The sequence below is a fragment of the Rhinolophus sinicus genome, chromosome 5 (genome assembly GCF_057876585.1).
Source record: "Rhinolophus sinicus isolate RSI-liver-muscle chromosome 5, RSI-T2T, whole genome shotgun sequence".
Classification (NCBI taxonomy): Eukaryota; Metazoa; Chordata; class Mammalia; order Chiroptera; family Rhinolophidae; genus Rhinolophus; species Rhinolophus sinicus.
In genome coordinates, this window is record NC_142505.1 from 97175424 (window position 1) to 97189306 (window position 13883).

At 44.5% G+C, this 13883-nt stretch overlaps 1 protein-coding gene across 3 annotated transcripts in view; it reads right to left on the reverse strand.

The window, feature by feature from the left end:
- The window catches only part of ATP10B (ATPase phospholipid transporting 10B (putative)), a 258806-nt gene that overhangs the window by 19452 nt on the left and 225471 nt on the right, over positions 1 to 13883 (reverse strand). For all 3 annotated transcript variants that reach the window (XM_019740727.3, XM_019740736.3, XM_019740746.3), the window contains 4 exons: positions 11471 to 11655; positions 8822 to 9143; positions 5980 to 6056; positions 4556 to 4681 (listed from right to left, as the gene is read on the reverse strand). In XM_019740727.3, the coding sequence (XP_019596286.3) occupies positions 4556 to 4681; positions 5980 to 6056; positions 8822 to 9143; positions 11471 to 11655 (710 nt within the window). The remainder of the gene's footprint in view (positions 1 to 4555; positions 4682 to 5979; positions 6057 to 8821; positions 9144 to 11470; positions 11656 to 13883) is intronic.

A 13883-nucleotide genomic window follows, 5' to 3' on the forward strand; every position in this document is an offset into this window, starting at 1 on the left:
CCCACCTGGGATGGGCTGGGTCATTATTACTGTTTACCGTATAGTGGTGTGGTTTGGTGACTTGACCAAAGTCACATGAGCAGCTGGTCCTGGAATTAGGACTAGAGTGTCTCTACTCTGTGGTTGACACACACGAGGGGAAGGGTGTAGTTAAAAGCCATTCAGCAAGTTTGTGTTCAAGCTAGAATTCTCCTTCCCTAACTGCTAGGCCAGTGTTACTGCTTTGAAGAGGCTTTTTCCTTGTAATAATACAACCTGTTACTATTATGACTATTAGTAACACCAATAATTGTTATTTGAGCTTCTGTTTGTGTCAGGTATGCGATATACATTATAATTGGTCCCAACAACCTTGCAAGATTATTATTATTATTAATGTAACTCTATTATATTTATTACATTAATATGTTATATGTTAACAATATTACTAGTCCCCCTCTACAGACGAGGAATCTGAGGCTCTAAGATACTCAGTTACCCCTTGCCCAAGTTCAGAGCCAGAAAGTGGTACAACCAGCACCTGACTTTCTATAGTTCTCTTATCACCCCGAGCCTTCTCCGGCCCGTCTTTGGGTTATGCAGTGACAATGCTGAGATTCTTCCAGCCAAGGAGCTCCATCCTTTGGCTTTTCTCCCCAGAGGACTAGTGGGAAGTTTCCTGGTCTGAAAGAGATCTGTTCCCACAAGGCTGTTAGCACCTGCTATTGTCATTGTCATTGTCCCATCATCTAGTTTAATCTGGACAAATTAAGCATTTCCTACGCACGGGGTACTGTTCTAAGCACCTCATACATCTTAACTCATTTACGCACACAATAACCCTGTGAGCTGGGTAGTAGCCCCACGTTACAGATGAGAGACAGCATAAGTAAGTTACTTAGGGCCACAGTGCTATCACGTGGAAGAGCCGGGCTGGGATGGGAACCCAGTCTGGCTCTAACACATATGCTCTGAACCCCTATACTCCACTTACTCTCCTGCTTATACATGTGTATATAAAGTTCTTAGTACAGTGTCTGCTACATTATAGGGTCTCTATAGATGGTGGTGGATGTCACTGTTGGTAATGCTTTGCCAAACAGTGCCAGGCAGGATTAAGTACCAAGGAAAAAGTACAGAACTCGGGGTGGCATGGAGAACTCTGGTGAGCTGGGAGTCGGAGAACGATCATTTCCTGAGTGCCTTGCCCTACCCCACACACTAAACCCTAGTTAAAGCAATAAAATGCTATGCACTTGAATATCTTTGGCCCGGTTTCCCGTAGAGAGATCCTTACTGAATTATGATTTCATATTGATTTTTATTAAGGCTCGTTAGAAGAAAAGGGTGAGACTATGGAAGTTAATTTTCATTTCCTACAAAAATGCCATAGAAGACAAGTTCCTGAAGGTTTCTGTGTGGCCTTTTTCTAAAGTTTGCTTGACAAATTGATCTCTGAATTTAGAGCAAAGGGAGAGTTTCTTTCCTGGAGAACTGCTTTGCTTGCTTGAACCAGACATTTAATACTTAGCGTCGTATCCCAGGGTCCTGGTGCAATTCACTCTCCTTTCTGTGGTTCCTGCTCTATACGCCTATATTTCTTTACAGCATCCCTACTGCTGTTCATATTTTTACTGTAAGTTACACTTCTTTTTTGGAATTAGATACCAGGTATGCTATAAATAAATTGCCTGAAACCTTTCCTATAAGGACTCAGGTTGTCAAGCCTCTCCTTAGCAGGGAAACTGGTTAACTCAAGTTACCTCCACCATCTTTCATGTGATAAGTGAAATGTTATTTTCCTCTTTGTTGATTAGGTTAAGAGTCTCCTGGTGATAGGTCCATAGCACCCTGCCTTCCCCCTAGGGAGATAGTTTTAAAATTAATTTCTTTTCCTCTATGCTAGCGCTTGTTAATCTTTAAGACTCACAGGAACCATGGGGATTTTATTAAAAAATGCAGATTCTGGGTTAGCAAGTCTGGGGTAACAAGTGCCCAGATGATGCTAAAGCTCCCTGTCCAAAGCCCATAGTTTGAGAAGCAAGATTTAGTGAGACCAGGAGATGACAACCTACATCCTGCAGGCCCAAGCCAGCGTGAGTACTGGGACAATGCCACATCAGTTCATTTGCCTCTTGTCTATACCTGCTTTCCTGTCGCCACACAGGAGCTGAGTAGGTGCGACAGAGGCTGGATGGCCCCCAAAGCTGACAACATTTGTTCTCTGGCCCTTTGCAGAGTACGTTTGCTGAACCCCAATGTAGGCTGTAAGCCTCCTAAGCGCAGGGACCGCCTCTGTCTGCATAGCCAGTGCCTGGTAATGCCCCTGACATAGTAGATGGTCAGTAATGATTTGAACAACCATTCGTGTGGTTCTGTTCTCCTCACACGCGTGCTGGAGTGTTAACATGAAGGAGTGCTTTCCTCCTCCGAGACCCTGTTACTTATTTCCACTTCCTCTGCCTGGCTGGAGTCTTGCCACCTTGGAGAAAATATACTGAACCCGCGGGTGGCATCGCTGAGATTGGGCACCTGCCTGGCCTCCCAAGAAGCTCCCAGTGCAGTAATGAATTCATCGCTCACATTGCAGAGCAGGCAGGGTTTTAATCCCCTCTGACATTGGTTTCAAATGTGGAAGTCATAGTTCTCCACCCTCTAATTGCAATAGGAAGATAATGCGGTGTTAGTGTCACAATTCTGAGCATGGCATTGGGCTGGAAATAAATATCATTTAGGCTTTGAAAGCATGGCTGGCTGAAAACGTTTCCTTTCCTTTTCACAAATTTAATGCAGAGAAGTGCTTATGCAAAAGAGTGATTCCTTTGGAAGCCCCTCCCCCCAAAAATCAATAAATAAACAGGGGGATTTTGAATTCTAATAGTCTCTCATGCTGAGAATGATTTCAAGTCAGTGAGTGACTTTGCATAGACATGCTGAAATATTACCATTCAGTGTATCAAATGAACATTTCTTGCCATGCTCTTTCTATATACATGTACATGTGTGTATATATATATACACACCCATTGTGTGTGTGTATATATATATATACATATATGTATATGCACATATATACATACATATACATACATGTATATATGTATATATGTATATATACACATATACTCACACACACACAATATATATATACTATATATATATTTGCACAAAAACGGTCACTCCTGAGTGAGGATAACTGACAGTACCTGAAAGCAGGACTGGGAGAATGGGGCAAGAGGAAAAATAATATACTTTTTAGCAGCCACTTGGCTCATGTGTTTCTCTTCCATCACTCTGGTCTTAATCCTTCCTTTTTCCTTATGCAAATTGGAATAGGTTCTATTTGGAGACTTTTGGGGATTATTCAAAAATCAAAAGTCCTTGAACTCGATAATGAAAAGCCCAGGCCCTTGTTCCCTCCCTTAGCACAGCAATGCTATTGACTGCTTCCTATACCTACCGCTAATCAAGGCTTTTCAAACAAGAGCCCCTAACAGTTTTAATACATCAGCTGGTGCGGGCCTGCTTTGGACCCTCATCACAAGACAGAAATCAACATATTTTTTTAGGAGAAACAATATCTTCACATGATTGTGTTTGTATCGTGCTACGTGCATTCCAGAGCTCTGAAACTAAAGCCTCTTGATCATAGTTCTAGGGACAGAGAGTTATAGTCTCCTCATATTATTGATGAGAGGACCAAGGCTCAGAGAGGTTAATTGACTCGTCCAAGTTCACACAGCATGCTAGAGTCGGGCAAGACTAAAACCCAGATGACCTCCCTCTCCTCTAAACATTTTTGCCAATAGGAATTTCCTTCAGTGTCCTGACCTCTATGAACTCCCCGTTGGGAAACGATATGGAGGGTCTCAGGTGGAAGCCAAAGACTCTGTCCTGAACATTTACCTTTATTCTCCCAAGGGATAGGGTATGGGTCTTGCATTCGGTGGCGCTCTCTGGGGAGGGAATCTAAGAGAAAAGTCACACTAATTCTTCAACGCCTCCTTTGCAGTCAGAAAATAAATCTCACTTATGGAGTCCCTCTAAGAGTAACAACAGCAGCACAATGAAAAAAGATACTGGCTAACTTTACGAGGGCAATGTCTACGTGCCAATCACTTTCCATACAAGCTCTCATTTAATCTTCATAGGCAACACGTGACAAGGCACTGTTACCAGCTCCACTTTACAGACGGCGGAACTAGGGTATGGGGCCATTACAAATACAGGAGCCTAAACTTGAACCAAATATGTGTGACTCCAGAGTCCATGTTTGTAACTGCTCATGCTGCCTCCCAGGTGCCAGGTGCTTTTCATACAGGATCGCCAACCCTCACAATGACGTCACAAAATAGATGGTGTTCGCCCCATTTTATCAAGGAAGAAATTGAGGCCCAGAGAAGTGCATTGTCATGCCCAAGGTCACAGAGCTAGTAAGGGGCAGTGTCGGGATTCAAAATCTGGGTCAGCCTGACTCCTTCCCTCGTGCCGAGATGCTTTGTCTGTCTACCACCGGGCAGAGCGGGTCCCCCGCAGACTCCCAAGACCCAGGGTGGGGTCCCCATAGGCTGCTCACCACGTTCTTGTAGAAGTAGTACACCACCATCCTGGCCAGCCGCGCGTAACACCAGTGGCCGTGCACGAGCAGCAACTTCTGGAGGTGTCTGAAGCGGGAGATGGCGAAGTCGCTGGACATGACGGCCTGAGAGGCAGAACACAGGCATCAGCATCCATCCATGGCTGCCAGTGCACCAAGGAGGCTCCCTTGAGGTCGGTGCTTTGTTTTGGGGCCACAGCTAGTAGGGTCTGACAGGCCCTTTGTAATGATGGGGCTCTTTGGATTCTGACACCCCACCCTTTCCTCCCGGAAATCCAAACCTCACTAGATTCCATTAAGCGGAGGTCACAAGGGGCCAGTGGTCTCCTTTGGCCGTTCATCCTTTATCCAATAAGCATTTATTGTGGCCCAGTCTGTGTCAGGCACCATGCTAAGGATTCAATGATTAACCAGAGAGTAGGGGCTTCCGGGCAAGTAATCTTTAAACCTCTGAACCCCTTTGGCCACCACCTGAGGCAGGCCATTCGCTCCACTCTCAGCTGGAATGTGTCTTCTGCCCTTGGGATTACTCAGAACGAGACACAGTTCCTAGTACTGTTAAGAGCATGAGGTTTGGACAATCCTGGTTATAAATCCTGGTATGACTCTTGGTCAGGCTGTTTAACCTCTCTCAGCCTCAGTTTCCTCATCTGAAAAAATGGAAAAACAATCCCGAATACACAGGGTTTTGGTGATTGTCAACATTAATTGGGATCATAAATATAAGTGCCTAATAGAATGCCGGCATAAGCTAGGTCCTCAAAAGGTCGCAGTGTTTTTTCACCTTCACCAACAAATTCAGACAATGCCTACTGTCTGCACTGGTGGTGGGAATACAGTTGTTAATGGTTCACAGACTCACGTAGGGTCTGTTTTAATAGGAAGCATTAGCAGGTCAAGTTGGTATGCTTGTTCCAAGCTGGATTTTTCAATAAGTTAGGTATACTATTGAAGTATACCAAGCAATTTATAGGTCAATCTAGACATCAAGACTAACCAGGCAATTGAGAAATGGTTTCAAGTGTCCTTATTTCTGGTGCTGCTCATGGAGGGCATTGTAACTTTGGATGTGGGTGAAGGTTCTAGGGAGGAAAGCGTGGAATCAGAGGAAGGCTTAGACTTCCCTGAATGGTTGGGTACTATGTGGCGTTAGAATACGGGTATCACCAGCTGTCTGTAAAAGGCCAGGCATCCTTTGGTCTCCCTGTGTTTTGAAGGACAGAGTTGCAGGGAGGTGGTGATGGGTGTTACGTATGTATAGATGGGAAGCCCCCTGACTTTCAGATGATAATTCTGCAAAGCTCTCAGGGAGAATTTCCCCTAACACTGAGAGGAATGCCTTCATTTTCCATTAAGGATAGAGGAGAATAAGGAATAAAAATGACAGTTTAAGGGACCAGTACCTGCATGCCTTCCTGTCCAGATATTCCAATCCCAATATCAGCAGCTTGAATCATGCTTACGTCATTTGCTCCATCACCTGAAAGAAGAGAGGTCATGAGGTATCTTTATTCCTGGTCCAACTGCTGTGGGACCCTGAGAAGGGTTTTATACCAGTGGTTCTAAAGTGTCCCATTTATATATAATTGAATCCTTTAACATTGCTCTGAATAGCGCTACAAGAAAAGTTAATTCCTACAGTCTTTGGCTTGAGAGATGTCTTTTCTTCTTTGAACAAGAAGCCCTACTTTTTCTTTATCATTCAACAAATACTAAGCACAATGCTAGGTATTGGGAATACAATGGTGAATAAGTGAGGCTTGAACAGTGCTTTACAATTTACACAAAAAGCTTTCACAAATGCCACAATGGAGTTTACTGAGGAGCAAATGGAAAATGTGTGCAATATAGGACTCGGCCAGAGTAATCCAAACTAGTGAAGGGACCCAGGAAAACTGGAACTGAGATCTGATCCCACGGCTCGAATACCTTCCCCAACTCAGTTTAACATAAACTACTGACCATAGCAAGGCAGCGGGGCTGTTTGGACAGCTAAATCATCAGAGATCGTCAGTGATGTCCACGGACAGGGATGACATTCAGTTTAGTTTCTGAATATAGAAAACGGGGATTGACTAATTGTTTGGTTGAGCTACACTTAGTCACACTGAGTTCCCGTCCAATGAACTAATTCAGGAAACAGGAAGTGAGGGCCAGCACTGTCAAACAGATTTTTCTGTAATGATGGAGATGTCCTATGTCTTTACTGTCCAATATGGAACCCACTAGCCGCATCTGACTATTGAAACGTGGCTGGTGAAATTCGATTTTGATTGTAAACTTAACTAGCCACAGATAGCTGGGTGGCACCTGTTTTCAACGGCACAGCTCTCTACAGCGAGGTCTTCCCCACAAACCTGGCTCTTCCTAACGCTTTATCTTTGAGGCTAGAGTTGAGCAAACTTTTTCTGTAAAGGGCCAAATAGTAAATATTTTAGGCTTTGTGAGCCAAGTAGCAAAACTGAACAACTGTCCTTACATTTAGAAAAATAAAAACCATTCTCAGCATCCCTATAAAAACACACAATGGGCTGGATTCCGCCTGTGGACCATGGTTTGTAGACGGTATTGCCTTCATCTCCTGACCTCACCTCTTTTACCAGGAGGCTCTCATACTAATCTGCAACTACATTTCTATTAGACATTGTAGAAAATTTGGAATTGGGGGAAGAGAATTTTCTTCCTCTAATTATTTGGCAACAACATTGATTGATCTTAAACATTTTGTCATTAGAAGTAGCCATTATTCTCATAATGATTTTTTTCTTGATAGCAGAGCAATGCATACTTTTAATCTTCCCCAGGGCAGAACAAATCCACCCGTTAACCTCTTCTGTTAGCAGACCAGTAGGAGTGGAGGTGTATAATCACGCTATTTCTCGCCCTGCTGGTTTTGTTTCTGTTGCTATAGGAGTGAAGTCAGTCTCTTACCTCAGGGAATCAATCCTGGTCTATTGACTCGTGTGTGTCTGAAGTTTTGAAGAGGACAATTCAGGGGAATGAAATTAGAATGCAGTCCCTAAAACTCTGCTGCTTGTATTCTATCTATCCCCATTCCCCCCGCCCCTTTTTTAACTGCTTTTACCTGAAGCCCAGGAGAAAAAAAACAATGTATAATAAGCCTCTTATTTGGAATTCCAGGAAAGAAAATATCTTCTTCCCATGTCTGTATAGAGGAAGAGAACCAGGAACTATCTGTAAGAATGTCCCCAGATGAATGCAGTCGTTACTATATTCTTGGTATGTGCTGAGTGTAGAATGAAATGGTGAATAAGACTGACATTGTCCCTCCACACAAAGAACTAATGGTCTCCTGAGCAGGCCATAGAAAGCATGACAGTACTTTGGAGCTATGAAGGCTGTGTACTGCGAGAGCTCCCACAGAAAAGGAATGTTAGGTAAGAGTGGAGGAAGGAGGGTTTTACAAGAGGAAGCAGCTGGTGCAGAGGCTTGGAAGTGAGAGATATAGGACAAAGCTCATGGAGAACAGGAAGCAGTTGCATTTGGTGGGAACGTGGAGTGCTGACTGTTGGGGAGAGGAAGGAAGTGGCTGTGGTGAGAAAGATGGCTGCAGGGTTAATGGAGACCAGATCATGGAGATTTTTGTAAATCACATTTGGTTGTTCCTGGAAGGTTTGCAATAAGTACAGTTTTCATTTATCTGCCTCATCCATGATTAAAATGTACTTTCCTATGAAGAATTCTTCATCAACCAACAAGCCAGCACTTAATTGAACGCATGCTTTGTGCTGGGCCTTCTGTTTAGAAAAGAACATACAAAATTAAATATGGGACAGGTCCAGTTTGTAAAATCTCCCCACCAGCTATCAACACTCAGCAGAATATCAAATTCACAAACACCTGGGGTTCAGTATTTTGCCATGTGTTAAGTATTGAAGGGGCAGTGGAAATGGTTTATGCCCCAGAATTGAATTGGCTGAGTGTATGTTATTGAGCTACCTGGGTGTTCTGCATTTGAGGTCCCTCTTGGCTTTGCCCTCCACCTAAGTCCTGTTTTTCCTTAGCTGACCTGCTAATCCTGAGAACTTGGATTCAGTCTCCCATGCTGCTTAGCTGCTGCTTCATCGCCTTCATCTTGATGGTCACTGTGAACTCTCTACCTCTCAGACAGTGGTCCTCAGCCTAAGCATCTTGACTTTGATACCTGATCCCCCACCTCTGATCCAGGCCTCTTGTCGGATCAGCCTTGCGAAGCCGCCACCCACATCTCAGAATGACGGGTACCTATGGAAAGGGTCATGACGCTCAACTTGTCTCGCACCAGCTTGACTATCATCTTCTTCTGGAGGGGGGTGGAGCGGCAGCACAGGACAGACCGGCAGTACTGAGTCAACTCCAGAAATGTCTTCTCCAGCTTTCCCTGGAAAATGGCGTTCAGTGTCTTCCCATCAATGACCAATCCAACTTCTGGCACCGTAGCTCCTGAGGTGGGGGGAGGTGTCTCAGAAGGTAGGTGGAACCCAAAGAACTTGCGGGCTGGCTTCCGTGGTCCATGACATTGCTTTACCTCTTCCAAGACACAGTTGAGGATCGATTCACAGGTTTCCTAAAAAGAGTCAGAATAATAGATTTGGTATTAGTACGCAATGTTGGAAACGTAGGCTGGCAATCTCCTTGTGTACTTTAGCAAAATAGTTATAAAACTCTACCCACCACAAAACTCTACCCACCTACGAATGATTACCTAGGAATCATTCTCTTATTTTACATTTCTCTGTAGTATTTCAAACAGCATCAAAGCAATATTAATTTGGAATCAAATTAATGGCCCGAAGAGGAGGGACTGGTTGGGAATGGGAATGGAAATCGCTCAGCAACATAGGGACTAATACGGGGATGGTATAAGAGAATATGTAACGCTAATCTGATGGTAAATAACATGTCACGCTGGTATAACATGTCCTATTTCTTACAAGTCATTTCAGTTCTTCTCTGTTCCTCAGAATATTTCTTGACATTACCACTTCCAGTGATTGGTTAGTAATTCTTTCATCTTGTAGATGCACACCCTGAGGTCTAGATAGGTCCTCTAACCTGTTTATAGCTTTAAGATGCACAACAAGGAAACAGTAGCCCTAAATAAATGTATAATGAATTAGGCAGATTAAAACCCCTGGAGGACATCTCCACTGAATATGTAATTACATGAAACTGAGGTTTAAATAAATCTGAGATTTAGAAGGGATTTCCCAGTTTCTGTCTTAACATATCTAGGTATCTACACCTTTTCCCCAGACCAGAGGATGGAGAAGACTCATCTTCCCGGTTCAGTGGGCCCAGGTGTGTGGGCAGGACCTAACATCCATTGGAAGGTCTTGGACAGCTTTAAAAGAGTTGACAGTGACTGAACTCACCGTGGAGTGTGGCCCACTGTTCCTTAGGAACTTTGACTAATTAATGAGCAAGCATCTTCAGCTTCCTACAGGAATGCATTGCATTTAACAACCTACAGAAACCCACTCCACCCTGCCCTCCCCTCAGACTGGCTGACTCACAAGTTTGCGACATCCTTCTTTTGGAATCACCTGGAGGGAAATGATCATTGCAAACAAAATTTCCTTTGTCAGCGGGGCAGGCAGACATCAACACTATTACAGAGATCAAGCACTCAAGCAAGATGCAAATTACTTTCTCTCCTAAGTGTAATATTAACGTCATATATTTCCCTGAGATTATTTTCATTTTGAAAATTCATCGTTTAATCTAATCATAGCATAATCTGTGTACCTGACAAGAAAGTGAATGCCTTTTCCAATTCTTGTGAAGGGCCTCAGGCACTTTCCATAGTATATACCACCTTTTTTAAATTTTTATTTAATATGTGTATATGGATTCTTCATGGAATGAAAACTTAACTTTAAACTTTGGAAACTTCTATTCTGGGTCAAGATCAGCCTCAGGCAAAATTGAAAGTGTGAGATTCTATCACCCCTCAGCTTCTTTTCCAGTGCCTGTCTCTCCCTTTCCCAACTTCCTCTTCTCCATCCTTCTCCCCTCGGCATGCTCTAGGTCTCCACCCCGGTAACACAGCGCTTTCCGTGTTAACACTCCACCTCTAACCCACTCTCTTCTGATGATTTCAGCACACAACTCAATGCCCACTTCTCATATTCATCAGCCAAGAAGCCCGTGGTAGTTTACTTTCTGTAGTTACATTGTGAAAACAGATTTTTCCTTCTAAATATAAAATTGTAACAACTTTGAATACATTTCTTCAGACTGTACACAGTCCTTTCTCCAAACCTTGCTCCGTGTCATCCACAACCTATTTGGGCTGAAAAATCACTGTTTTAGAACTTTGCTTATCTCTTTCGCTCTCCCATCCCATCAAAATGTACTGGTCTCATGCGTCATTCCCTTCAGGTTTCATTCTGTGTCAAACCAATTTGACTTACTAATTGGAGCTGGAATATTAAACTCAGAATAATTTCAATTGAATCAAGGCGTTTTCAATGGAAGAGTTAATCTAAAGTATAATAAACCAACGATTGAGGTTCTGTGAGCACACAGTATGGCAAACAGTACTAGCCTATGGGAGAACAGCATTCTAGACTCAGTCAATCAGAAACTACATGGGTGACCCTGGGCAGGTGACTTAGCCTCAGTGGTTTCAGTTTCCTCATCTGTAGAATGGGGAGACTGGGCCTAAGGTGGAATTCGGGAGAGGAAACACTTTCTAATATGTAGTGCTGGGCATAATATAAATATACTGGTCAACCATGTATTGGGATGAGGTAGAGGATAACTTCCAGGGCCCTCTGAGCTCTGAGATTTGGGGTAAGGGTGCTTCCCGCATACCCAAATCCCACCTATAAGCCTGTTTCCTGCTGGCCTAGGGGGTACTCTGCATGGGCCCAGAAACTTTGGCCTCACCTGACTTTCTGTGTTAATGGAGTAAACAGTGTCGGTCTGATGTAACAGTCTGCAGGAATAGGCGATATTGACTGCTGTCTCCTGCTTATCTCCAGTCAAGACCCAGAGCTGCATCCCAGCTTCCCGCAGAGCAGCAACTGTGTCTGGAACTCCTTCCTGTAGCCGGTCTTCGATCCCAGTGGCTCCTGGAGTGATCAAGGACACCAGAGATCCCATTTATCGTGAAAAAGTAGTGGCTTAATTTCCCCAAAGCCCTATCAAGCCAGGCAAAGATTATGAAGTATCTTCCATGTTCTAGGCTGTGGAAAGCACCCAGGATACAGCAGGGGAATAAACAGAGCTGGTTCCTACCCTCTCAGGTCTCAAGGCCTGTTGAGTGAGGATTTACAACTGAGCTGTGCGAGGAGAGAAGCCCAGGGTGCCACGTGAACATATACCAGGAGAACATCTCACAGAGCCTGGTCAGGGCGCGAAGGGATTTATGTGACAGCCAAGAAAGCTATTACAGGGACTTAGGCTGGAGAGTGACAGGATCAGTTTTGACTTTTACAGAGATCATTCTAGAGAATGGACTAAAGTTTGGAGGAAGGAGGATGAATTCCGGACTAACACTTGGAGGCTGAGCAGGAGAGCTGACGGCATAGAGGAAATGGGAGTGGAGAGACTGAAATCTTTGCTCTGCAACGGATCACAGTAGAATTAACAGAGACTCAGGTTTTTGACACTATGGTTGGAAGCAATTAAACATGCAGATTCCATAATTTTTGAATCATCTCAAGCTTTGCACCAACCCTGATGAATATATACCCAAATATTGAATAGTCGCTCAGCGATTAAGCAAAAATAAACCAGCACTGAAATTGAGATTCATTTCAGATCACAGACGAATGGCTACCCATTTCACTCTGGGCAGGGGCAAGGCATTTCATTTCTTTTAATAATTCCGAATGACAATAGGGTGGCAAAGCAGTTACGCGGGATGCATAGTGAAAAGGTCATTTTACGTTGGGGGACCGAGCGTGAATGCAAGGCAGCTTTGTAATGGCATGGCAGTTTCTTGGTGGCAAGATGAAATCTCTTCCCCCAGCCCTCTCCTTCCCAAGCCACCCTGAAGGAAGAAAAAACACCTCACTATCCTGAAATGTGCCTGTTTTCTATTTGAGGCCCAAACACGCAGGTAAACAACCCCAGGAAGAGCGATGGTTCAAGTCTCATCTTTCCCTCCAAGGGTTAGCCTGGAGGGTGAGACTCTGAAGCTGATTTATATTACAGGGAGGCAGAGTGAAGGGGGAGAGGAGGCAAAACACATTTATTTGTGTGAAAGAGAAAATGAAACAGGAAGGCTGTGAAAGCATTTCCCAGCTAAGGAAGCTGACAGGTCCTGACAAGTGTGTTCTCTTTCTCGCAGGACCAGCGGAGGAGCACTTCTCACCCTGAGATCAGTGCTCCCCCAAACAAAAGAAACCTCAGGGGGCAAGCACGGGGTCAGTGCCCTAATGGTGGCCTGATGCGGTGGGATAGAGCTGTCTGGTCTAGCTGTCCTCTGGGTCCTGTTAACCTGAGTCCCCGTGGCCAGCTTTCAAGGAGGCCTGTGAGGGAGCAGGAAAAGGCCCCTCTGTCGAAACACAGGAAACAGAAGGCTGGAGGAGGTGGGGAGCAAAACTCTTGTCACCCATCTTACCAAATCATGCTGCTAGCTTTATATACAAAGGGAAAACTTTTTTATTACAGTGGCACTGGGTCTTTCCCCATGCACCTGGCCTGGCTGGGCTGCTGGGAGGAGTGTGTTTTATCCAAAGGAGAAGCTAAGGCTCACAGGCGTGCGGGGATGTGTCCCTGGGCACACAGCAAAACTTGGCCCTCGTCTCCAGCTCAGCATTGCTTTCCAAGATGAAAGAAAGCTCCTGTCGTGTGGCCAGTGTGTGCATCCCGTTCCCACATGGCCCTTCCTAGATTTTGCTCTTGGAGCTGTGAGGGGATTAATCCTGATACATAAAGTCTCCCTCCCCCTTCTCCCTCGACAGTGCTTTACCGCCAACAGAAATATAACACTGTCATTTAACTGTGGTCTCCATGCTTCTCATCACTCCCCCAGGGTATCAATCAATCTAACTTCTATATAGCAGCAGCATGAGTAATTTTCATTAAGCACAAATCTATCCCTGCTTTTACTCCCTTCCCCTCTCCAAATGTTTAGCATGTGATTTGCACGTCCCTTCATAATTTGGGTCCTGCTGACCTCTCACCCACATCCTTTCTCCCCCACACTCGTGGTCCAGCCATGGAGGACCTCTGAGTTAGCAGCTGGCCCAGGCTTTCTCCCTTCCTTCCACCTGGAACACTCTCCCCCTTGGCCTGAGCAGAAGCTCCTCTTCTCCATTTAGTTCTGGCCGTCTCACACCCTCCTTGGTCT